Source organism: Salvelinus fontinalis, chromosome 38, assembly GCF_029448725.1.
Source record: "Salvelinus fontinalis isolate EN_2023a chromosome 38, ASM2944872v1, whole genome shotgun sequence".
Taxonomy (NCBI): Eukaryota; Metazoa; Chordata; class Actinopteri; order Salmoniformes; family Salmonidae; genus Salvelinus; species Salvelinus fontinalis.
In genome coordinates this window covers 29010002-29033954 of record NC_074702.1, presented here as the reverse complement: position 1 = coordinate 29033954, position 23953 = coordinate 29010002, and the positions used below count along the sequence as shown (strand labels likewise).

The window sequence follows — 23953 nt, the reverse complement described above, 5'->3', positions numbered from 1 at the left end:
AAAAGCACGACTTGCCACATTCTTTCCAAGCGCTCTGCTAAAAACAGTTCCTCTCACAGGAAATAAAACTGTGGCGCCAAATTCGCTCCATTCATTAAAATCACAATTTAACCAACACCTATCTATTTTTTGTGACTACCTGGACCAACCATTTGGTTTTGAAGTATTGAAACCAAACTATATGATTGGAATGAAAAGTATTTTAATAAACATGAAAAGGTGAACGTAAGAAGCTCTCATCGTTTCAAATAGGCTACATGTTATATTAAACTGCATATAAACACTCTAAATAGGTCAGGAGACAGACAGGGAGCCTAAGAAGGAACGGAAATGAATTATCTAGGCTATATTATTTCAATTATTTCAAGGCTATAGCCTACAAAGAAGTACATTGTGAAGAATTTGCGAGTGCGACAGTAGACTGGTAGGGAGTCAGGGACATTAAGCACTCAGCATTTAATTAAACAACATTTCATTGTTTAAAATCCGCATAGTAATTACATTGCGCACGTAGGCTGACTTACTTATAATTAAATACAAATTAAGCGAAAATACCTTATTAGGCTCAGTCTACAGTGCCTTTGAATTCATTTTTAGAAACACCAGTTTGGCCTTAATCTGTGTCTTCACCCTCATGCGATGGTGCCTGGAGAGCAGGCCAGAAACGGAGAATATCCTCTCAGCGTTTAAGCGCTAGGAATGCTAAACACCATTTTGGTCACTCTTGGCAGTATGGGCAGGGATGCAGATTTTTTATTTTTTCTATATCTAGGACTAAATGTTTTTTTAGGTAAAAACATTTAATTGAAGCCTGTTTTTTTTAATGTTCGTCCTCAGATATGGAGAGCTGCGAAAGCCTGTCTGCAGATGAAGAGGTCCCAGTGAATGTCCCAAGAGACTGCTGGCACATCCTTGTATGCCATGGGTTGTATCTGTACATATGTTAGCAAATGTTGTATATAACACACAATGTAGGCTACAAACGTATTGCAACTGTAGCAGGCCAATCCTTCTCCTGGAGGTATGCTGGGTGTGCAGGCTTCTGTTCCAACCCAGCACTAACACCCCTGATTCAATTTATCAAAGCTAATGAGTTGACTATAATGTGTATTATTGCTGGGCTGGAATAGAAGTCTGCTCAGATCAGGTAATGGAGCTCTGGTGGCCACATCTGGCATGGACTTTTTTTCACTCTAAATGATGCTTTAGTTATAATAGCTTATGAAGATGTGTAACATTACCAAACAAGTTAGATTATTTGTACATTTTGAAATATATTTTGATTCATTCATTGAAGTTAAGTGTTTGAACTTGTTTGAATTGTTAACTTAAAAACATGATTCAAAATGAACTAGTGTCAATGTAAATTCATCACAGATCACAATTCTGCAATAAAAAGGTGTGAAGGGGATCTGTCTCTAATATGTCTGTGTTTCTGTGTTGCTTTCGCAAATGAACATGGCCTTTTTATCCTGTTGGGAGCTTTCCAATCGGTTTTATTTGATTGTCACTGTCTCAGGATATCAGCCATGTGAATCAATTTTGCAGCTTATCATAATGGCATGCGTCACCAATGAAGCCAAGAGGCCTACAGTTTGATGGTATAACTGTGCAATCAAAGTGCCCCTTGTCATTGCACATCTGAAGCAGAGAATAGCTAAACTCTCACATAATTTGCATATTGATGAGCTAGCTATATGTTCTCAATTGAAAATTATACCAGTAGATAATGTATAGGAGGCTAACCATAAACCTGATTTTACATGATTTTTCGGACATAAAATTGTTTACTGCAAATCCAATACTTGTATTCTAGGTACAGCACTGCACCTGAAAATAAGGAACTGGCAATTTGTAGCCTAATTAAAAATATAAAAAAGTAAAATACCTTGTTTATTTTCTGAGAATGATTTTAAAATAAAAAGACAAAATCAGAAGGTCAGTGGCATGGAGGAGGATTGCAGAGATATTGGTGTTGATGGTGGGTAAAGATATATTTTCAAAGCCACAATTTCCTTTACCCAAAGTACCCATTCATGTGCATGTAGGCCTATGTATTTTACAGGAAGTGTAAATGTAAATAACCTAAAATATATAAGAATCCTAATGTTAAGATACCATATTCCAATTGGTAGCATATTACATGGGAAATTTATGGTTAGTGTATCATTTACAATGTTATAATGTGTGTTACTGGTGATTCCTGTACTTTGGTGGGCACATTTCACAATTTCATTTACTCAACACATTCACAAATGGTGGCTTTGATCACAGGTTGGAGGTTTAGGTTACTTGATGTTCAAAGCTAGCTAGCAGCACAAGCAAATATTGTTGTGCAAATCTCTCTTCACCCAGCATCAACACCAACAATCTCTGCAATCCTCCTCCATGCCATTGACCTTGTGATTTTGTCTCTGTATTCTAGTAAAGCAAAATCATATGGAATTGGAAAACCAGACACAGCGATGACTAGTGGGCTCCCGAGTGGCGCAGCAGTCTAAGCCACTGCATCTCAGTGCTAGAGGCGTCACTACAGACACCCTGGTTTGAATCCAGGCTGTATCACAACTGGCTGTGATTGGGAGTCCCATAGGGCGGTGCACAATTGGCCCAGCATTGTCCGATGTAGGCCGTAATTGTAAATAAGAATTTGTTCTTAACAGGGGTGGCAGGTAGCCTAGTGGTTAGAGTGTTGTGCCAGTAACCAAAAGGTTGCTGGATCAAATCCCTGAGCTGACAAGGTAAAAATCTCTCATTCTGCCCCTGAACAAGGCAGTTAAGCCACTGTAGGCCGTCATTGCAAATAAGAATTTGTTCTTGCCTAGTTAAATAAAGGTTAAAAGCTGACTTGCCTACTTATATAAAACAATGACTGGCTGTCCTCCATCTTTTCTGGTTTTGCTTGCCCGGAACTAATGACAGGCGGAACTATGTTTCATGAAAGGAAGATTTTCAAGCAAACATCTGCTCCTCACCTGATTGGTTAACGGCAGCTGTGGCGTGCAATTTGCATAAAGTATAGCAGCGCTGACCTTTTTCTATCGCTCCGCTAGCACGGTTCGCACCGCTGACCTTCCCACAATCCCCTGCGCATTGCTCCGCGTGCTCCAGTTGAAAATGATTGGGTGCGGAACTTCGTTTGTCGAATTTGGAAGTGGTGGAAACCGTCAGCCGCTATCATCTGTCCGCCACTCAAGTAAGAAGATGACTAGAAAACCTATGGAAAGCGTTATTGAACAGCTTTTGTGAAAGGAAAAATGCAATCTGCGGTCATAAAGAGAGAAAGTAGTATTCAACATCTAGCGAGAGCGCTAAATGGACCAGAAATAATTGATCTCGTCGCACGGCTCCAGCTGCGCTCTGCTCACATACTCTGGTCAGAGTATAAACAAGAGTAGACTGCCCCTGGCGGATGAATGCGGAACAGTTTTCGACCATTTAATGCAAATAATCAGTGGCCAGACAAACTTTTATTCTAAAGTGTAAACATGTAAATGTATATGAGCAGCATTGTGCATATTGTTGCATTGGGAGAAAAAACTACAACAGGAAACACATTGAATAGTGGCAGATGTTTATTATTCACTAGTAGGAAATTGTATCTTCACAAATCAGTAAACTGTTAAGTCAGTTTTTTTGGAATGCATGCTTTACACCATTTAACGAAATGAGGAAGTGAATAACAAATCCAACCAATCATCCCAGTATCCTGAGGTGCCTGAGATACCTGAGCATAAGATTATATGGTTCAAGAGCCAAAGGTTTATGGCAGTAAACATTGATACATTCCTCAGTATAATAAATGCACATTCTTTGGAAATGACAGGCAACCCCCCCCCATAGATACCACACCACTGCATCAAATGGCCTATGATCACAAATGATGTAATAGCACAAAAAACATAAACATGACACAAGAGTCACTTGTGTATGCAGTAGCCTATATGTTTTTCTGTGGTTTCCATGTAACCCCGAGGACATAATAATATACCCAGTCCTTTGCCTTTTAAGATAAATCTAACTCATCTAACAATCAACAATCAAATCACAATGTGACAACAACACATCAATGGGGAGTCAAAATAGGTTGAGGTAAAACAGTTTTGCTCAAACACACATAGTTCAAAAACAACTTTAGCTGTGCCATACAAGATACCAATTTAGCTAATATAGTTATTGAGGTACAACAAAGCTTTGTTTACATTATATTCATTCAGTTTGGCACTTGCATTGCTTATTTCTACTAGTCCAGAACAGTGAAACAGTGTTATGATCTAAGCAATGACCTCTGCAGAAATGAGTAATATTACTTTTCATCAGTCCACAGTGGAGAATTCGAGAGATAGTAGAGGGTTGTGAAACAACTCTGATGTCATTTAATCATCAGAGGGCTTACTAACAAGAGATGAGCAAAATACACCTGAGTTGTGTCTCTCTTTTTTAATGGGAAGGGTTTAGGTCATCAGTGGCAACCATCATTCATTGACATTCATACCGCAACATTTTCTAAACCCGGCAAGTAAAAATGTTCATTTAAAAAAAACTTGAATCTTATTATACACAGACGTCTATGCGCGCTATAGTCCCCCACATGACTGAATCAATGGCCATGTGCTTTCACCACATTTCCTTACATGACAAAATCCAGAGTTAAAACATGTATCACTTCCTTAAACGTGTACGACTTGGAAAATATTATATCCCATCACCCAATAACAATCTGGGAAATCTTTGATAGTCTGAAATACCATGTTTTAGCCACGTATTGAGACGAGACAACCCCAATGTGTATAATACTACTAGCCCCAATCCCTTAATATGGTAACAATATTCTCATAAACTCCCCAACAACAACGATTATAGAGGGAAAAATACAATAGAGGAATATTATAGGCCTGTCATGACATATTATTATGTAGGGCAAAATAATACATCAGCAGATGTGGTATTAGATATGTTGACTAAGTATATAATATAGTGTGTAATAACTCATATAGTCTCACATGTCAAAACATTTTAAGACTAGTTTTAAGGACACGCTATGAATTTGTTTTATTCTTCATGATTAACTGCCATTTGAAAGCATTTTGTGCGGATTAGAGAAAAAGAGAGTTTTACTGTTTTGCAGAGACATTCAAATCTGGACCCAGAGGTCCTCTACCGTTTTCTTGTCATGCACTTTGATTTGGCACCAGAACACTCCCTTGTCTTTCACTGCACACATACAACTAATATAGACAAACATTGCACCCCAATCCCATCCCTCCCCAACCCTCCTCCATCGCCCCTTCCAAGCCTTCGAAAATAAATCGGAAGTATTCCCTGAGTTTTCAGATTTGTGATTCCTGAGGGACGAGCCTGAGTGGAGGTTATATATACGTTTCGTTCACCACCTACATACAACAAGTATCTTGTAAATCAAAATATAAAAATATGGAACACATATTCATAAGATTAAACTGAATAGAATATAATACAATAATGCATCTCCTACATGATTAGTGCAAGAGTGGCATTTGCATTGGTTTTGGCATAGATAAAAAGAGAAGATTCACAACACTGGAACGCTAATTGTGTGTAGCAGTAAATCATACAAATGAATTATTAAAAGGGTCATTATAAACTTTGTCAGATATTTTTAGACAACAAAAGTTGTCTTATGTCAAGATGAATCCACATCCTATGCCATTGGTGGTGTAGATGCAGCTATATGCCTCAACTCCAAATTAATGGAAAAGATAAGCACTGCAATTCCATTTTGGATTATGGCATAGCTGGATACAAAACTTGCCTGGGACATGGATTTATCTCAACAGGAGACCCCTTTGAGGTATCTGACAAACTTAGATTTTAGGTGTTACGTCCCTTTAAACTCAAACAGCATTGAACACGATAAAGGCAGACACGAGTGGCTAAGATATCTGATGTCTAGTATGTGATGGAAAACCCACCACAGTTAACCTGGTCCTAGATCTGTTTTTGTTTGGCGTAACAATGACCATAGGAGTTGGCAAGACAGCACAAACAGAGCTGGGACCAGGCAATCACGGAGTGACCTTAACCTGAATATGAGGAGAAGCTGCAGCGCAATTTAGATACAAATAAATAACAAGCACTATTTTAAAAAGGCTTCGTAATAATTCTAAATATATATTAATTGGATGTTAGAGGACTGTCTTTCAGCTTCTCCTGTAAAACGGGAGTAAAGGCTGATTGGCTTAGCTAGTTCTACATGCACCTCCATGCAGGGCTGGGTCGATATTCATTAGTGCACGCCGTAGCAGAAACGATTCGCGACAAACGAAAACAAGCGTTTCTTATTGGACAAATTCTGGTAGTCCCTCCCTGTTTCAGTCCGTTTTCTTCCGTTTGGTGCCTTGTGAATACGACTGTGGTGTTCCTGTATAGTCCTCACAAGCGGCTTTGGAGGCAATGTCTTAAATAGGTACCTAGTAATTGACGACACTGAATAAAAATGTGTTGCTCCTGCTTTTACTCTTGAAAAAATTTGTTCTCAAAGGGGTTCTTTGTGGTGGGAAAGGGTTCTATATGAAGCCTTTTTCACTCGAAGAACCCTTATGGTTCTAAGCAGCACCTTTTTTTCTAAGACAGTAGACAACGCCTGATGCTGCCGCCTGATGCTGCTGCTGCTTCGACTGTCAAGTATAAACAGGACAAGTATGATTATGTAGATTTATGAATCAACCTCAGTAATCCATTAAAATCTTGCATCTGATTTCAACATGATAAATTACTTATGTTGGATACATTTCATAGGTATTGGTGCGATTACTGGAGTCAGTGATTAAATTCCAAATACTGTTGTATGTAGTCTAAGCAGAGGATGATCAAGTTGATTATAGAGATGTAAGATCTTAATTTAAGGCAGTTTGCTATGGCAGGAAAATAAATCTGCAGAAAACAGGAAATGTGAATTATTATGTGGATTATAATTAATGGACATTTTATATAAGGGTTGATACATATTTCTTTAGGGCAAATCAAGTCTGACATTTTCAAGTGGAAATCACAAACTTTAGAAGCCTTGAATACACTACAAGTTGCATTTCCTGCGGTGCGGGAAAATTCTCAGCAACAAAAGAGTGATCAAATTAAGATCCTACATCTGTAGGGTTCTAGTGTATGGTTGTAATGTAGCAGCAGCAGATCAGACATGTAACAGAAATGACGCAACCACAACAACAACCCGAAAGCTGGCCATAAATGCCATACTTTTTGGTTTGACATTCATTTGTCCCCAGGACATCTGGATGGTCACCTACAATATTGGTACATTGCCTATAGCTATTACCCATTACGCCGTCCCGTTGGTTTGTATGTACCCGCCCATTACCACCCATGAGCCTAACATTCACTGCAGAGGTGTAGTGTCACAACTCTGTCTTTGTCGGATATAGTGGGGTGTAAACAATCAGGAAAGTCAAGAAGTTGTAAGGCAGCAAAAGTGTTGAGCTATCTACTTGACACTGTGATTTTAAGCTTCCTGGTGAGTTTAGTATAGTAGCGTGCTAGTGTGAGTGGTTTCTCATGATCTGCTCTGTGAAAAATAAACAACTTTCTATTCTATAAAGACATCAAAATAGTATGTGATGTGCCATAACTTATTACAAGTTTAAACCCCTCAATAGCGGTTCCATACATTTTTACAAATATTTCCTGAGTGCTATAATAATACAGCTGTATTTGTGAGTGTTACACCAAAAGAGATGAACTTCAGTAACATTCTTTCCTTATGATCGTTTTGTTTACAAAAACCTGAGGTAGTTCCAAAAGCGTCTTATACAGTTGAAAGGAAACTTAGCGGTCATCTATCCAGTAAAGCTTCCCCAAGCTTCCTTCCTGCGTCTCCTCGTTCAATCGGAGCTCACGGGGGGCGGGGGCGAGTGGCCTTGTTCCTCCTCGTCCCCTTTCAAGGAGGAGGGCTTTCCCTGAGAACGTGGCGAGGACTGCTGTGCTTTGATTGGGCAGTTGGCGACCATGTGGGAAATGCTCTGGCAGAAATGGCACTTCTTGGGCTGAGGCGGCAACTTGCACTCCTTGGCATGGTGGTCCAGGCCTCCGCAGTTGTAGCACCTAAAAAACAAGACAAAGTGCGTGTTTGATATTGAAGACACTGCACAGAATGACTGATCTACAAATCCCCTCTCAAATAACTACTCGTTATCTGATGAAGATTAGCGATTCTGCACCTCAGCTCAAACTGATCCCCTAAACCAGGCTGATAAATGTAGGACTGGGCCATATGTATCAAGCGTTGCAGAGTGGTGCTGATTTAGGATCAGCTTAGCCTTTATATCACAATGAATAGGATTGTATGGACAGTGAGGACCTGATCCTACAGATGTAGGATCTTAATTTGATCACCCAGTTGCAGGAGAACTTTCCAGCGATGCAAAAAACTTGTCGTGTATTTGAGGTTTAAAAAGCCTTCTGAAGTTTGTCCTTTCCACTTAGAAATTTCAGACTTGATTTTCCCTGTAAAAAATGTATCTCATCACCTACACAAATGTCCAGTAATTGTAATCCACAAAATAATTTACATTTCTTATTGCTGCAGGATTATTTTCCTGCTTTAGCAAACTGGCTCAAATTAAGATCCTACATTTGATAGGAGTGTTGGGCCAGTAACCGAAAAGTTGGTGGACCGAATCCCCGAGCCAACAAGGTAAAAATCTGCCATTCTGCCTCTGAGCAAGGCAGTTAACCCCCAACAACAACTGCTCCCCGGGTACCGATGACGTGGATATCAATGGCAGCCCCCCGCACCTCTTTGATTCAGAAGGGTTGAGTCAAATGCGTTAGACACATTTCAGTAGAATGCATTCTGTTGTACAATAGTTGTACAACAATGCATTCAGTTGTACAGTCAGACCTTTCGCTACATATGTCCCCTGATCTCGTATTGAGTGAGATGCGCTGTCACCTGCAATCCACAAGAGGGCAGCATATGCCAGTTAGGCTAGTGCTGCAGCAGCAAACCAAGAAATCTGGCCAGTTCCATGCTGTGGCCTATTTATTTATTTTATTTAATCTTTATTTAACTAGGCAAGTCAGTTTAGAACAAATTCTTATTTACAATGACGGCCTACCCCGGCCAAACCCTAACCCGGGCGACGCTGTGCCAATTGTGAGCCGATCTATGGGACTCCCAATCACGTCCGTTTATGATACAGCCTGGAATCAAACCAGGGTCTGCAGTGACGCCTCTAGCACTGCCTATGACCATCCTTTTTATGAGAATAGGATGATTAAAAGTGGGTTAAAAAGTGCAAATTATCTTTGTTCTACCACATACCAGCAGCATACCACCCTGCATACCACTGCTGGCTTGCTTCTGAAGCTAAGCAGGGTTGGTCCTGGTCAGTCCCTGGATGGGAGACCAGATGCTGCTGGAAGTGGTGCTTGAGGGCCAGTAGGAGGCACTCTTTCCTCTGGTCTAAAAAATATCCCAATGCCCCAGGGCAGTTATTGGGGACACTGCCCTGTGTAGGGTGCCGTCTTTCGGATGGGACGTTAAACGGGTGTCCTGACTCTCTGAGGTCATTAAAGATCCCATGGCACTTATCGTAAGAGTAGGGGTGTTAACCCAGGTGTCCTGGCTAAATTCCCAATCTGGCCCTCAAACCATCATGGTCACCTAATAATCCCCAGTTTACAATTGGCTCATTCATCCCCCACCTCTCCCCTGTAACTATTCCCCAGGTCGTTGCTGCAAATGAGAACGTGTTCTCAGTCAACTTACCTGGTAAAATAACGGTAAAATAAAAATAAATAAATAAAACATATGCAAATTGAATACAGGATGTACGCTATTTATAAAAGCATGTTTTCTCTGTATGTTTCAGTAGGCTATTTGTTACTTTGAATGGCCTCCCATCTACAAATTAACCACCCTTTTCATTCTTTATCCACAGTACTTTGCTGCAATGAGGTCTTTTTAGCTACATCAATTATATTCCTTCTCCATAGAAAGTACACAGAGTATCACAGTCCATGCAGAAGGGTTAAGGTCAATGGTAGCCATAAGAGTAGCCTTCCTTTGATAGCTTCGGTTTAAACAGGACCTATAGAATAGCCACGCGTCCAGGGGCGGCTGACAGATGGGCAGTGGGAGTGGGGCTGTCACCGCTGCTATGCCACTGAGGCGCTATTGAAGACCTCCTTCCCCCAATGATGCAGATGAGGCTTGGTCAGGGGAGGCTCAGGGAGGTCAGTTGCTTATACTTGTACCACAGTTGCTTGTACCACTGGCCGTTGGGTTGGTGTCAAGGTGTACCAACACAGAAGCTCTGGCCTGGCCCAACTGTCTCAACATCGATCAGGGAGCGCGAGCAGGAAAAGGGAAGTGGTCCTTTGTCTAAACAGCTGCAGCAATGATCTCCCAACTCTGACCTCCGCAGTCCTCTCTAACCCCCGCAACCCCAACCCCCGACATTTTAGTCATACACGGTTGCCGTGGTTACAGTGACCTCTAACCCCCTCCCGGGCTCCTACATCTGTTATCAATTAAACGGACAGGGCCTTTTCCCTCCCTGCATCATATTTACCTACTAAAGGCGTCAGCATGCTTCAGTTCGGATGGCAACTAGCTGAAGTCGGCGTGGCGAACCGAACGCGTGTGATTGCACACTCCCTTGAAATACCTTCAAAGTCGCAATAGTACTGTTTGTCCATTTTGAGTCGCCGTAGCCAGTACACTTCCTCAAAATAGTCTGAATTAATCTAGGATAATGCAAGAAATCTGTCATTAATTTTGACGTTTTTGCAGAGGAGATCTTAGTCACGCAATTTTACATCTAACTAAGATGTTTGGTGCAGTATTTCTCAATAAAAAAAAATGTGCATGAAAACCAGTCGTCTCTCGTTGAATGACAACAAAGGCTTTACTGACGAACCCTTATTGTTGACCAATCACCGACGAAGGGGCGTAGACTTCGGCTACCGACTTCAGCTTGTCTCAAGAAAACATTTCGTATGGCCGAACAACCGAAAAAGCCCTTACCGAAGTCCAAAATGAACAAAAACATCACAAAATGTCATCATAATATATGCACAAACTTTTCCGAACTGTTTCAGCACGGAAGAATGTGGACACCTTAAGGTGGAATCAGAAAATAAATCAGACTATGGCCATATTTGAAGAAATATGGAGAGTCCAGATAACACTGTTGAAACGAGTGCCAGGGCCCTCTGTTTCTAATCCCATGCAAACACCGCCACCTAATAAAGAATATTGAATATGCCATTGATGAAAATCATTGACAAAAATTGTTTCGAATCTTAGACCTATGTACTGACTAATTTTCAATACATACTATAAAACAGTTGATCTTATTCTCCATTGAAAATGTTGGAGTTGGCCCCATATGAATCCTTTTATAAGGACCAGCATAGTCTTGGGAGAGTGAATCGTTCACCACAGGCCTCCCAGGACTCTTTGAGGCCGTAACAATCTCCATTCTCACCCTGACTACACTCTGGGCATAATCACAATTGACAGGAGGCCACATTGATACCCCTCTCTAACCCATCACAATATCCACAACGGACAAAGGACCCACAATGTTGGCCCTCTCACTTTTACTTTACTTTACGGTGAGAAAAAGCGAAGGGATTTGTGGATTTTAAAAGGAATGCATTATGCAAGTAGTGGGGTATGGAACCTTTTTCATGCAAAAGGGTTCTTCGGAACCTTCTCAATGGAAAAAAGGCTTCTAGACGGGTTCTTTATGGATAAAATGGTTCTACCAAGAACCATTAAGAGTTATTTTAAAGGGACAAGCCCAAATGACTCTTATTTTTGTAGATTGGTTATTATAACTAACATGAGTAATATTTCAACATCAAACACTTTTTTTTATAAATAAAAAAACACCTAGAATTAAATATTTCATATTTTACTAGTTCTAAACTGTAATGACAGGATAATTATAATTCAATCAACTGAAGTGATTCAGAAACATTCATGTTACCAGTTCAGGTTACCACCACAAAAACACATTTTGTGGAAGAGGTTTGGAAAAGGTTTTTCAAGAGAGAACCACTGGGTTTAAATCCACAAGGGACGTCCAGAATTAAACAGCTATTGATCCAGGTCACACGCCAAGCCTGCCTGTGTGACCCTAACCCCGGCCAGGGGTGGGGGTCAAGGAAAAAAGAAGAAGAGGACAGAACAGGATAAAACGGAAACACCATTTTGCATCATATCCAAAATGGATGCACTATTGCAGATGTGAGATCCAACCACAATAAAGAAAATACGTTGTCCCACCATCTTTTGAGTATGTTAGACCCCTACTATGAGATGAATAAGTGCATTGCTGCTTATCTGATAAGGCATTTTCTGTCCATTTTCGTTTTGTGAACCACCTCTTTTTCACCTGACATCCGTGTTATATAGCTTTTTTGAATATTTGCAGGAATTACTTTCTGTTTCAGTGTATTAGTGTATACCTTGTACCCATTCGATGTACAGAGTGTGCATACAAGGCAGGCACTCACCTATCTCCTTTGGAGTGTCGTTTCTGGACGCTCTTGCCTTTGGGTCTCTTCTCGCTGCCCACACAGTGTGTGCCCTCTGGCCCAGTGACTCTCTGGGACTCCAGGCCTTTGGCTGACTTCTTAAAGGTGAACTCGACCGCCTCCCCCTCCTTCAAGCTGCGGAAGCCCTCCATGTGCAGCTTACTCTGGAGGGGAGAGAAAGACAGTAGAAGGAAACATCAGAACACTATTAGAAGTTTCACATTCATTCCTGTGCCCCTTTCCAAATTCATCTCAGAGTAGGAGTGCTGATCTAGGATCAGCTCCCGCTCTCCATATAATTCTAGTCATTATGATCTAAAAGGAAAAACGTATCCTTTAATAGCACTCCTAATTTGAGACTCTTGTGAATATGGCCCTGTAACCTTTCAGAGGTCATATCAAACATCACATTTTGAACATAGAGAGTGACTTTCCAAGGGGCATTTCAAACATATCTTGGAGGATTATTTAGTCGTTACGCATCCTTACGAACAAATCTTAAGTCTCGCTGCATGATATGCTACAAATCAATGACGACGCAATCACAAAAACCTTGCAGCATCAGCTAACAAATCAACCAAGGGAGACGCTGAGGAGTGACCCTCTATGAACACTATGCTATCTTCAAACTTTTCTAACAGATAGGCGCTATCTGGCATCTGTCCTAAGTCTCCTGACTGTTGATCATTCTGTCTAACCTCATAAATAAACAACAACTACAAAGCCTCTTATTGTCAGATGGACTATTTGTCCTCCCCTCCCTAGTCTGCATTGGTCTGTTGCCCAACACTGGCCACAGTGGCCTGTGAGTCTCTTGTGTTTGAGTGGTAAACCTGATGTGATAACCTTCACCCATCCCCCTCTGCCAAATGACCGGCATTCCGCACTACAATGTCCCCTACCCCCCAACCTCTCTTCCCAACTACATCACAAAGAACCACTAACACACTAACCACCACTGCAGGATTCTTGCTGGGAGGGATAGGGTTGGGGGTGGGGTAGGGGGGGGGTTCAGGGAAACATTCCTTGGATGGTTGTTTGGCAGAGAGACACGCAGATAAGATGAGAATTAACACATCGTCACTCCAAATGATAGGTACCTGCATGCTTAGAGTTAATAATCGATTGATTGTTTTACTCAAATGTGATACATTTAGCATGGAATCAATATAAACTCAAAGCCTGAAAGCATTCAACAGCTCAAGAGTATGGACACAATCAACACCATGATCCTTAGATTAACGCTAAAGACTATGCTAACCTCAAACCAGGTTTGTGTTCGTAAGGGCACACAACAGAAAACGTTTGAAACGTTATGAAGCGCGAAACTAAAATAGTCCCATCCTGTTTTATTGGTGCCAAATTAATACGACCCAGTACTTTAAGCTACAGTATCCTACAGACCCTTTTTTCGGATCCCATTCTGCTGCCTTCACCTCAGTTGACCCAGGTAGCGCTGTTCAGCAGAGAGAAGTTCAGCCATGAGATGCCTTGGAGGAGGGGAAAATGAGGGAGGGAGGGATGAAGAAATGGGGGGAGGAAAGGGGAGGCTATGAAAAAGGGGAATGGGCTGTGCATTAAGGGGTAATGCCAGGGGCAGCTTGGGTAAAACAAGAACCCTCCAAAAGAGCTTTTGGATTGGTGGTTTGGTATATCTGCAACCAGGCAGCAGATATCATTAATTTTGATATGATTAGCAATGAAACCTGGTGTTTCCTATCAGAAGTTTCAACTAACCTTTGGGAATTTCACCATTAGAGGGTGATCAATATTTAGCTGCGAACAGAATTCCACAATTGTAGAGCCAAAAACCCAATTATTTCTCTCATGCTCAGGTCAGTGTCAGGACAAGACTGATGGCTATGCCACCTCATTTAGGTATTTCCTAGGCACCAAGTGCCATTTGTCTGATTTCATGGACCCATTTTAGGAGAGGAAAGACATCAGCCATGCTCACCACAGAGGATTTCCTCTCCAGAACTGTCAATGGCTACCATTGTCAGGCTGGGACGATCTTATATTATTTGAGGCAATCTTAAGGATATTTGTAAAAGACTAGGGGGTGGAGTCCCAGAGCCAGATTGAGCCTTGTCCTTGACTAAAAAGCAAGCTCAATCAATTGAAAATGCATTTTAGTCCAGGACTAAGAATAATCTGTGAATGGGAAACTGCCACTATCTGATTTATCCTTCTTTGACAGCCTTCTCTGCATATTGCTTCAAATATCAACAACAACGTGTGTGTAACTGTGCAGTTGCTTTGAGGGGAAGGTTTAAACAGTTACAAGTAGGCTAGCTTGAAAATAAAAGCATCACAAAATTTGGTGCCATAGATCGTATTTTAACCAGGACACTAATTCAAATACAAGCCACATGGCCTACAAAGAACTGCATCTATTGTGTCATGAAAACTAGAAATGCAATAGCATCTGTAAGGAGGAAAATGACAGTAGAGTGAACCGTTCCTTCATACTTTAATGGTCACTGATGAGCATCTGCTGTGAAGTTACAAGCAGATCTGGGACACACGATGGGTCATCCATAACTCCATTTGGGTGACAGAAGTGGACCCTTGAAAAGCTGCTCCATTGTGCATTGGCCCCAGTGACTGTTAACCCACTTCCCCTTACACGTGTGACCTCCCCTGCTCCACAGGAGTGGGTAGGTTCATCCATACATACCCCCAACACAGAGAACATACCATGTGGAAAGAGGAAGGAGACTCCTAGTATGGCCTTAAACCCTACCAACCTGGTGAAGTGCATTGGAGGGCGATATGAAGCTCTACTGTAGGCTATGTCCATACTAGCTTGAATAAAACAGAGTGGGGTAGATGAATGAAGACATACGATGAGAGAGAGAAAGAGGACAATGGGAAGGGATTGCTGCTAGGACAAAGAGGGGCTGAGGGGCTCGGTCACGGCCGAGAGGAGCATGCTTCATTGGGATTCGTGGTCCTATTGTTCACCTGCACACAAAGGCCAGCAGGCCCCGGGAGTTCATGTTCTCTACCTGACACGCAGCGACTCATTTCAGGGCCAAAGCCCCATTGCCATAATACACCGTAGCCATAACTCCCATCCATCCATCATGGATGAACACTGAACACACATGATCTCGCCTTCCTAACAATGGCTAGCAGGGTTGCGGTCACTACCATTTAAATTCAAGAAGTAAACTGTAATTCCAATTCTGAATTTTTCAAGGATTGAGTTTGCTTCCTGAATTCAAATGAAATGTAATTGACCTGAACCCTGATGGCTAGGGGAAGAAATCAGCGGAGAAGTCACTACTTAAGATGTCAAAGGACAGGGTTCAGGAGGACATTGTCCCAGTTACATCGTTAACAGATATTGTTCACTTATTCAAACATATGCTTTAAAAGGCTTGGAATCTAGAGTGGCAGCACTAGAAGAGAGATATAAGTATAAGTATTTAGTCATACAAATTACTTATTGAGAAATAGATTTATATTTAAGGAAGGTTTTCAGGAGCAACGCATTCATTTGGAGCGTGATTGTAGTCCTGGCCATTTCAACAGATTAAAAATTCAAATAGTTGAAATAAATGGTCTAAAAGGCAGTGGTTCTGAAAAGGAGGAAAGAGTTATAATTACATATAATGGCTCAGATACACCAATACTGTTGGAGTGCTTCACACTTCTGAACGTAATTTGCGACGCGAGCGTGTACTGATTTTTGTGGAATCGGATTTAAAATGTTGTCAGTCAGAGGTCTACAGCTGGTGGTTATTCACATACATATTCAGACCGTTTTCTATGAGACTCGAAATTGAGCTCAGGTGCATCCTGTTTCCATTAATCATCCCTGAGATGTTTCTACAACTTGATTGGAGTCCACCTGTGGTAAATTCAATTGACTGGACATTATTGGGAAAGGCACATACCTGTCTATTTTTTTTATTTTATTTTACCTTTATTTAACTAGGCAAGTCAGTTAAGAACAAATTCTTATTTTCAATGAAGGCCTAGGTGGGTTAACTGCCTTGTTCAGGGGCAGAACAACAGATTTCTCCCTTGTCAGCTCTGGGATTCGATCTTGCAACCTTTTGGTTACTAGGGCTCTAACCACTAGGCTACCTGCCACCCCACTAAATAAGGTCCCACAGTTGACAGTGCATGTTAGAGCAAATACCAAGCCATTCGGTCGAAGGAATAGTCCGTAGAGCTCCGAGAGAGGATTGTGTCGAGGCACAGATCTGGGGAAGGGTACCAAAAATGTCTGCAGCATTGAAAGTCCCCAAGAACACATTGGCCTCCGTCATTCTTAAATGGAAGAAGTTTGGAACCACCAAGACTCTTTCTAGAGCTGGCCGCCCGGCCAAACTGAGCAATTGGGGGAGAAGAGTCTTGGTCGGGGAGGTGACCAAGAACCCGGTGGTCCCTCTGACAGAGCTCAACAGTTCCTCTGTGGAGATTGGAGAATTTTCCAGAAGGACAACCATCTCTGCAGCACTCCACCAATCAGGCCTTTATGGTAGAGTGGCCAGAGGGAAGCCACTCCTCAATAAAAGGCACATAATAGCCCACTTGGGAGCTGGCCAAAAGGCACCTCAAGACTCTCAGACCATCAAAAATATGATTCTCTGGTCTGATAAAACCAAGCCTGAATGCCAAGAGTCACGTCTGGAGGAAACCTAGCACCATCCCTACGGTGAAGCATGGTGGTGGCAGCGTCATGCTGTGGGGATGTTTTTCAGCTGCAGGGAGTGGGAGACTAGTCAGGATTGAGGGAAAGATGAACGGAGCAAGGTACAGAGAGATCTTTGATGAAAACCTTCTCCAAAGCACTCAGGACCTCAGAGTGGGGCAACGGTTAACCTTCCAACAGGACAGCGACCCTAAGCACACAGCCAAGACAACGCATGGGTGGCTTTGGGACACGTCTCTGAATGTCCTTGAGTGGCCCAGCCAGAGCCCGGATCTGAACCCGAATGAAAATCTCAGAAGAGACCTGAAAATAGCTGTGCAGCGATGCTCCCCATCCAACCTGACAGAGCTTTAGAGGATCTGCAGAGAAGAATTTGAGAAACTAGCCAAATACAGGTGTGCCAAGCTTGTAACGTCACACCCAAGAAGACTCAAGGCTGTAATCGCTCCGAAAGGTGCTTCAACAAAATACTGAGTAAAGGGTCTGAATACTTATGCAAATGTTATATTTCAGTTTATTATTTGCAATACATTTTCAAAATTTTCTTAAAAGCTGTTTTGCTTTGTCATTATGGGGTATTGTGTGCAGATTGATGGGGGGGGGGGGGGGGGGGGGGGCAATTTAATCAATTTTAGAATAAGGCTGTAACGTAACAAAATGTGGAAAATGTCAAGGGGTCTGAATACTTTCCGAATGCACTGTAGAACCACAGTATGTAGAGAACGGCGCAAACGGACCTCCTTCGGCTCCGTTTGGGTAGACTGTGTAGACCCCTTTAAGGAACATTTATTCCTGGCTATCTTAACACATCAAATAAACACTTGCCTAGTTAAATAAAGGTTAAATAAAATAAATAACAGATTAGTTAAAAAAGCTTATTTCTCTCAAATTTTGTTCACAAAATTGCTTAAATCCCTGTTAGTGAGCATTTCTCCTTTTGCCAAAATAATCCAGGAATCTGAAGTGAATGAGCAGCTAAAGTGGACTTCTCTCAATGAGATGCTAAGGCCTTTATCTTCTCAGCTAGTAGTGGAAGGGTCTCACTCACATGGAAACTAGGAGGGGAAAGGGTGCCTCCCCTTCACTATTGGTCAGGATGGATAGTTTCCCAATTCACTCATGGGACCTGGACACCATGAGGATGAAAAGACACGGGTCGTGTTCGAGAGCTTCAAATTTGTGATGCGTAGTGGGTCAATTGCATCTGACTGATCTACAAATAATGAGTATTTATCATTGATGCAAAGTGATTTGTTGATTAGTCAGTTGGCAATTTCCTGCAATGTCGAACAAGCCCATTGCCTCATAGGTAGGCCTGTGGTCTTCACTTGGAATAAATTACCATGCAATGAACGTTCAAGTGTCAAGACAAAAACACAGTTAAAAGGAAAAATCAGTGTTTTGGATGGCTCCTCACCTTAAAACTAGCCTATTTGCCAAAAGAAATAGTAAAAACACATCAAACTTCAGATAACTTCAGCCATCACTAGCAAAACATCAACGTAAGTGAATGAGGCATGCATTACCTGTGTACAAAAGTGACCAAGTCACTTTTAAAGCTGCACTATGCAGAAATTGCGCCGCCAATTGCTGATTGCTAAAATTCGAATAGTTCGCCTAATTTCAGTTTATGTGACAAAACAAACACGTACAGTGCATTCGGAAAGTATTCAGACCACTTGACTTTTTCCACATTTTGTTACGTTACAACCTTATTCTAAAATGGACTAGATCCTTCTCTCCCTCATCAATCTACACACAATACCCCATTTAGATATTCTTGCAAATTTATTGAAAATAAAAACTGAAATATCACATTTACATAAGTATTCAGACCCTTTACTCAGTACTTTGTTGAAGCACCTTTGGCAGCGATTACAGCCTTGAGTCTTCTTGGGTATGACGCTTTAAGCTTGGCACACGCTTTAAGCTTGGCACACCTGTATTTGGGGAGTTTCTCCCATTCTTCTCTGCAGATCCTCTCAAGCTCTGTCAGGTTGGATGGGGAGCGTCGCTGCACAGATATTTTCAGGTCTCTGCAGAGATTTTTGATCAGGTTCAAGTCCAGGCTCTGGATGGGCCACTCAAGGACATTCAGAAGCTTGTCCCGAAGGCAAATCCTGCATTGTCTTGGCTCTGTGCTTAGGGTCGTTGTCCTGTTGGAAGGTGAACCTTCGCCCCCAGCCTGAAGTCCTGAGAGCTCAGGAGCAGGTTTTCATCTTTCCCTCGATCCCGTCTCCCAGTCCCTGCGGCTAAAACACATCCCCAAAGCATGATGCTGCCAGCCATTCTTCACCGTAGGGATTGTGCCAGGTTTCCTCCAGATGTGACACTTGGCATTCAGGCCAAAGAGTTCAATCTTTCATCAGACCACAGAATCTTGTTTCTCCTGGTCTGAGAGTCCTTTAGGTGCCTTCTGGCAAACTCCAAGCAGGCTGTTATGTGCCTTTTACTGAGGAGTGGCTTCAGTCTGGCCACTCTACCATATAGGCCTGATTGGTGGAATGCTGCAGAGATGGTTGTCCTTCTGGAAGGTTCTCCCATCTGCACAGAGGAACTCTGGAGTTCTGTCAGAGTGACCCTCTGGTTCTTGGTCATCTCCCTGACCAAGGCCCTTTTCCCTTGATTGCTCAGTTTAGCCGGGCGGCCAGCTCTAGGAAGAGTCTTGGCGGTTCCAAACTTCTTCCATTTAAGAATGATGAAGGCCACTGTATTCTTGGGGACCTTCAACGCTGCAGACATTTTTTGTTACCCTTCACCGGATCTGTGTCTCAACACAATCCTGTCTCGGAGCTCTACGTACAATTCCTTTAACCTCATGGCTTGGTTTTTGCTCTGACATGCACTGTCAACTGTGGGACCTTATACTGCATAGACAGGTGTGTGCCTTTCCAAATCATGTCCAATCAATTGAATTTACCACAGGTGGACTCCAATCAAGTTGTAGAAACATCTCAAGGATGATCAATGGAAACAGGATGCAACTGAGCTCAATTTCAAGCCTCAAAGCAAAGGGTCTGAATACTTATGTAAATATAGTATTTCTGTTTTTGTTTTATTAATCTTTTAATACATTTGCACAAATAAAAAAACAAAAACATTAATACATTTGCAAAACAAATGCGAATTTTTTTTTTTAGAAATTAGCAAACATTTCTAAAAACCTGTTTTTGCTTTGTCATTATTGGGTATTGTGTGTAGATTGATTAGGAAATGTGTTTATTTAATCCATTTTAGAATAAGGCTGTCACGTAACAAAATGTGGAAAAAGTCAAGTGGTGTGAATATTTACCGAGTGCACTGTATAGTGTAGAGAATTATTGTACCATCTAAACCGCTGTGAAATGTATTTTCCATAACCCAAAATATTGTATTTTCAGCTGTTTGAAGCTGAAAGTAAACAATGCAAAAACAAAACGTAAGAATGGGAAGCATAGAAATTGCGCACATAGAACTGATCTACCACTTCTTAGACTTGCTTTTAATGAGAATGACAGATCTTTAACTCACATTTCTATGTGAATTTGGTCAGGTTAAACCCACTAGGGAGCCGGGCCCACCCAATCAGATCGAGCAAATATCTCTACTTGGCAGTGTTCCAAACTGACATCATTTGTATTTTTACCTATACATGCAAACACCATCAGATATAATTCATAGCAAGCAATGCACGAGAATGACATACAGATGAACTGGAATGACATTCACTACCATAGGATTGGTGGACAAAAATAACAAACTGAAAGCCACATACCCAATAAGCCACAAGTATGAATGCAATGAGGCATATGCCACTGTGCTTCTATTGCTATATGCACTATGCCACTGCCTTCTTCGTTTGTTCATTTAGCAAACAAGACAGCTTATAATACAGTGCCTTTATCAGCCAATAGGATCCCGAGTGGCGCAGCGGTCTAAGGCACTGCATCTCAGTGCTAGAGGCGTCACTGTGGGGGGAATGGCCACATGCAGGAACGGCCCGAATCGCTGGCTGCAGTTACACACTATTGGAAATTGTTTACACCCTTGATAAAGATGAACAATAATGACTGTATAAAATAAATCATTCAAATACTGAAATAAAGGTAGGGGTCAAAATGACTCTTGAATGAATTGTGAATAATGATGAGTGAGCAAGTTACAGAGGGTCAAAGATCATAACCCCAAGACATGATAACCTCTCACTATTACCAATAACAGGGGAGGTTAGAATGTCTTGGGGGTATGATCTTTGATCCTCTGAAACACAACCAAAATGAACTGCAAATGCATCCAACAAGTTTGTAAAGTCACAAGCTTGATGTAGTTATTGAGTGCTAGAGACATGGGACCATATATTAATATTTTGACTACATTATTTATGTGAAATGTTAAACTAAACTTTTATTTAACTAGGCAAGTCAAATTCTTATTTACAATGAAGGCCTACACCTGCCAAACCCAGACGACGCTGGGCCAATTGTGAGCAGCCCTATGGTACTCCCAATCATGGCTGGTTGTGATACAGCCTGGATTTGAACCAGGGTGTCTGTAGTGATGCCTCTAGCACTGAGATGCAGTTCCTTAAACCACTGGGCCACTCAGCTTCGTTCTTTCCTTGTTTTTCCTCAGCATTCTTAGCTAGAAAACGGGGAGAAATCGTTGCAAAACTGATCGATATGTTACGATTTGATTTATCAAATCACCCAAACCAATTTGATCAATAACCAATAATATGTATTTCTCTGAGCAATTGTATTAGTATAAAATAATATAATTGATATTTTCTTTATTGCATACAATATAGCCTAGTATTTGAATGATTTATTTTATTCAGCCATTATTGCTCATCTTTATCAAGGATGTCCATGATTTTGGACCCCACTGTACATGACCACGAGGTCACATGGTAAGCCAGCAACGCGTGTTCGTTTGAGATAGAAAACTGCCTGAATATGTTATTCTGTGTCAATGTATAGTGGGCCTCCATTCACCACATATTTGGTTTGAGAATTAGACGGTAAGGCAGTTCGTTTTAAAACCAAGGCGCCCCTCTTACCTGATGGACGAACACATCGACCGGAGACTCGAGCGGGACCCCCTCTCGGTTGTTCATGGACAAGAACCCAAAGCCCATGCGCACGTTGAACCATTTACATACGCCGACACCGTGGAAAGATTCCGAGTCCTCCTCAGTACTTGGTCCTTCATCCTCTTCGGTCTTGCAGACTCCTGTAATTTAGAACAATATGTTAAACAATGTTCGTTTTACTATTTACCAGAACACTAAGAAAGGAGTGTACGCGTAAAATTGCCATTCAGCTTTGTTCTGTCCTTGTTTTTCCTCACGCATTCATAACCATTAGGTAGAAAACGAGGAGAAATCGTTGCAAAACCGATCGATATGTTACGATTTGATCAATTACCAATCATATCCATAGGTCTAAATATAGACCTATCTACAAATCATTTCAATACATAAACAACAATATTGTAAGTGTCCGTAATAACAATAAACTAGAATTCTATCTATGGATAGAATTATTTGTTATTCTCCCATCTTATATTTCAATCTTTCACACGTAGGACCTATATATTTCACACTCATGGTGAGTATATATTAAGTGTACTAGTATGTGAGGAAACAACACAGGCCGACACGAAACGAACGACGAAACCTTGTATATCTCTAAATGGCTGGCCAACGTTGAACTGAATTATATGTGCCTCTTGTTAGCTGCGTTTGTGCGACAGAAAAAAGTTACGTCGTGAAAATAAAACCAATTCATTTGCATTTACAAGACTACATTTGAAAATTCGTGTACAAAAATTACATTTACATTTATAAAGTGCCTACTTTGTCAACAACACGATAACTTAAGTCGGGTTAACCTATTGCGAACAAAATAAAGCATGTTTTGGTATTGACTAGACAATTTAAAAAGGAAAATAGTTCCATACTGTACACAATTTTAAATTGTGGTATTCATTCTGTATCTCTTTAGAGACAGAGCCTACAATAAACACAATATATCGTCAGATTTTTACTCAACCTGTGAATTCCTGGTTAGAAACAGAACCCATCTTGCCAATTCACGCCTTGAGTAAAAAGAAGCACCCAAGTTAATGTAGGATATCCTTTTCCCCTTCCGAGCAGCGTAATGCCCACGGTTTCCCACTTTCATGCCAAATGCGCTGAAAAGCAAAAGCTTAACTTCGGTGGGAAAGTGGGAGGGCGAAATAAACAAAAGGGGTCTGGCAACTTATCGCCCCAAACAATGAGGGGTGGGAGTCACAAGGAAGAATTTGTAGAAGAATTACCCAAGATCTAAAAGACAATGCAAGGTAACCCAGCCCCCTAAACCTCTTCATCTATGGCCAACAGAGACTCCTTGGCTCTTTAGCGTCAAACCAAATAACCAATCAAAGTGTTTTAGTCCAAATCGTTGGCCTACCTTCTGCCATGTTCGGTCCCGCTTGTCTTTAGTGTATATCAGTCCCTGTCCCCCCTGTGTTTTTGCCTGGACGTTTCGGGTCCCGCTCACGTCTTTATTCCTCCCCTGGTCAGGATTCACTCTTGGTCAATATAGAAAGGACCAGGGAGCATCTTCTTCCTACCACCAACCAACCCCAACCCTCTCCGTCATGTCCACGTGATTCCCAATTAGCCTACATGATTAATTGCACGTTCTTGATGTTGGAGGGGCCCCACATATGTCGAGTGACCAATCACAATTCAGAGAGACCACCGCACAGTTGCTT

The 23953-nt window shown here is 41.6% G+C and overlaps 1 protein-coding gene across 1 annotated transcript; it reads right to left on the bottom strand.

Annotated features, from left to right (window-relative positions):
• Nucleotides 1–5289: 5289 nt before the first annotated feature.
• LOC129837571 (protein lin-28 homolog A-like) lies at nucleotides 5290–23656 on the bottom strand. Its single transcript, XM_055903853.1, has 4 exons — nucleotides 23647–23656; nucleotides 22251–22423; nucleotides 12523–12707; nucleotides 5290–8094 (listed from the first exon to the last, which is right to left on the bottom strand). The coding sequence occupies exons 1-4, from the start codon at nucleotides 23654–23656 to the stop codon at nucleotides 7875–7877; spliced, it is 588 nt and encodes a 195-aa protein (XP_055759828.1). The 3' UTR covers nucleotides 5290–7874.
• Nucleotides 23657–23953: the final 297 nt, after the last annotated feature.

Excerpts from the sequence above, each read along its gene's own strand:
- LOC129837571 (XM_055903853.1), bottom strand. Across the intron at positions 12,708-22,250 it reads TCGATGTGTTCGTCCATCAG|AGTAAGCTGCACATGGAGGG; the intron begins GTAAGAGGGGCG and ends TCTCCCCTCCAG. Across the intron at positions 8,095-12,522 it reads CGACACTCCAAAGGAGATAG|GTGCTACAACTGCGGAGGCC; the intron begins GTGAGTGCCTGC and ends CTTGTTTTTTAG.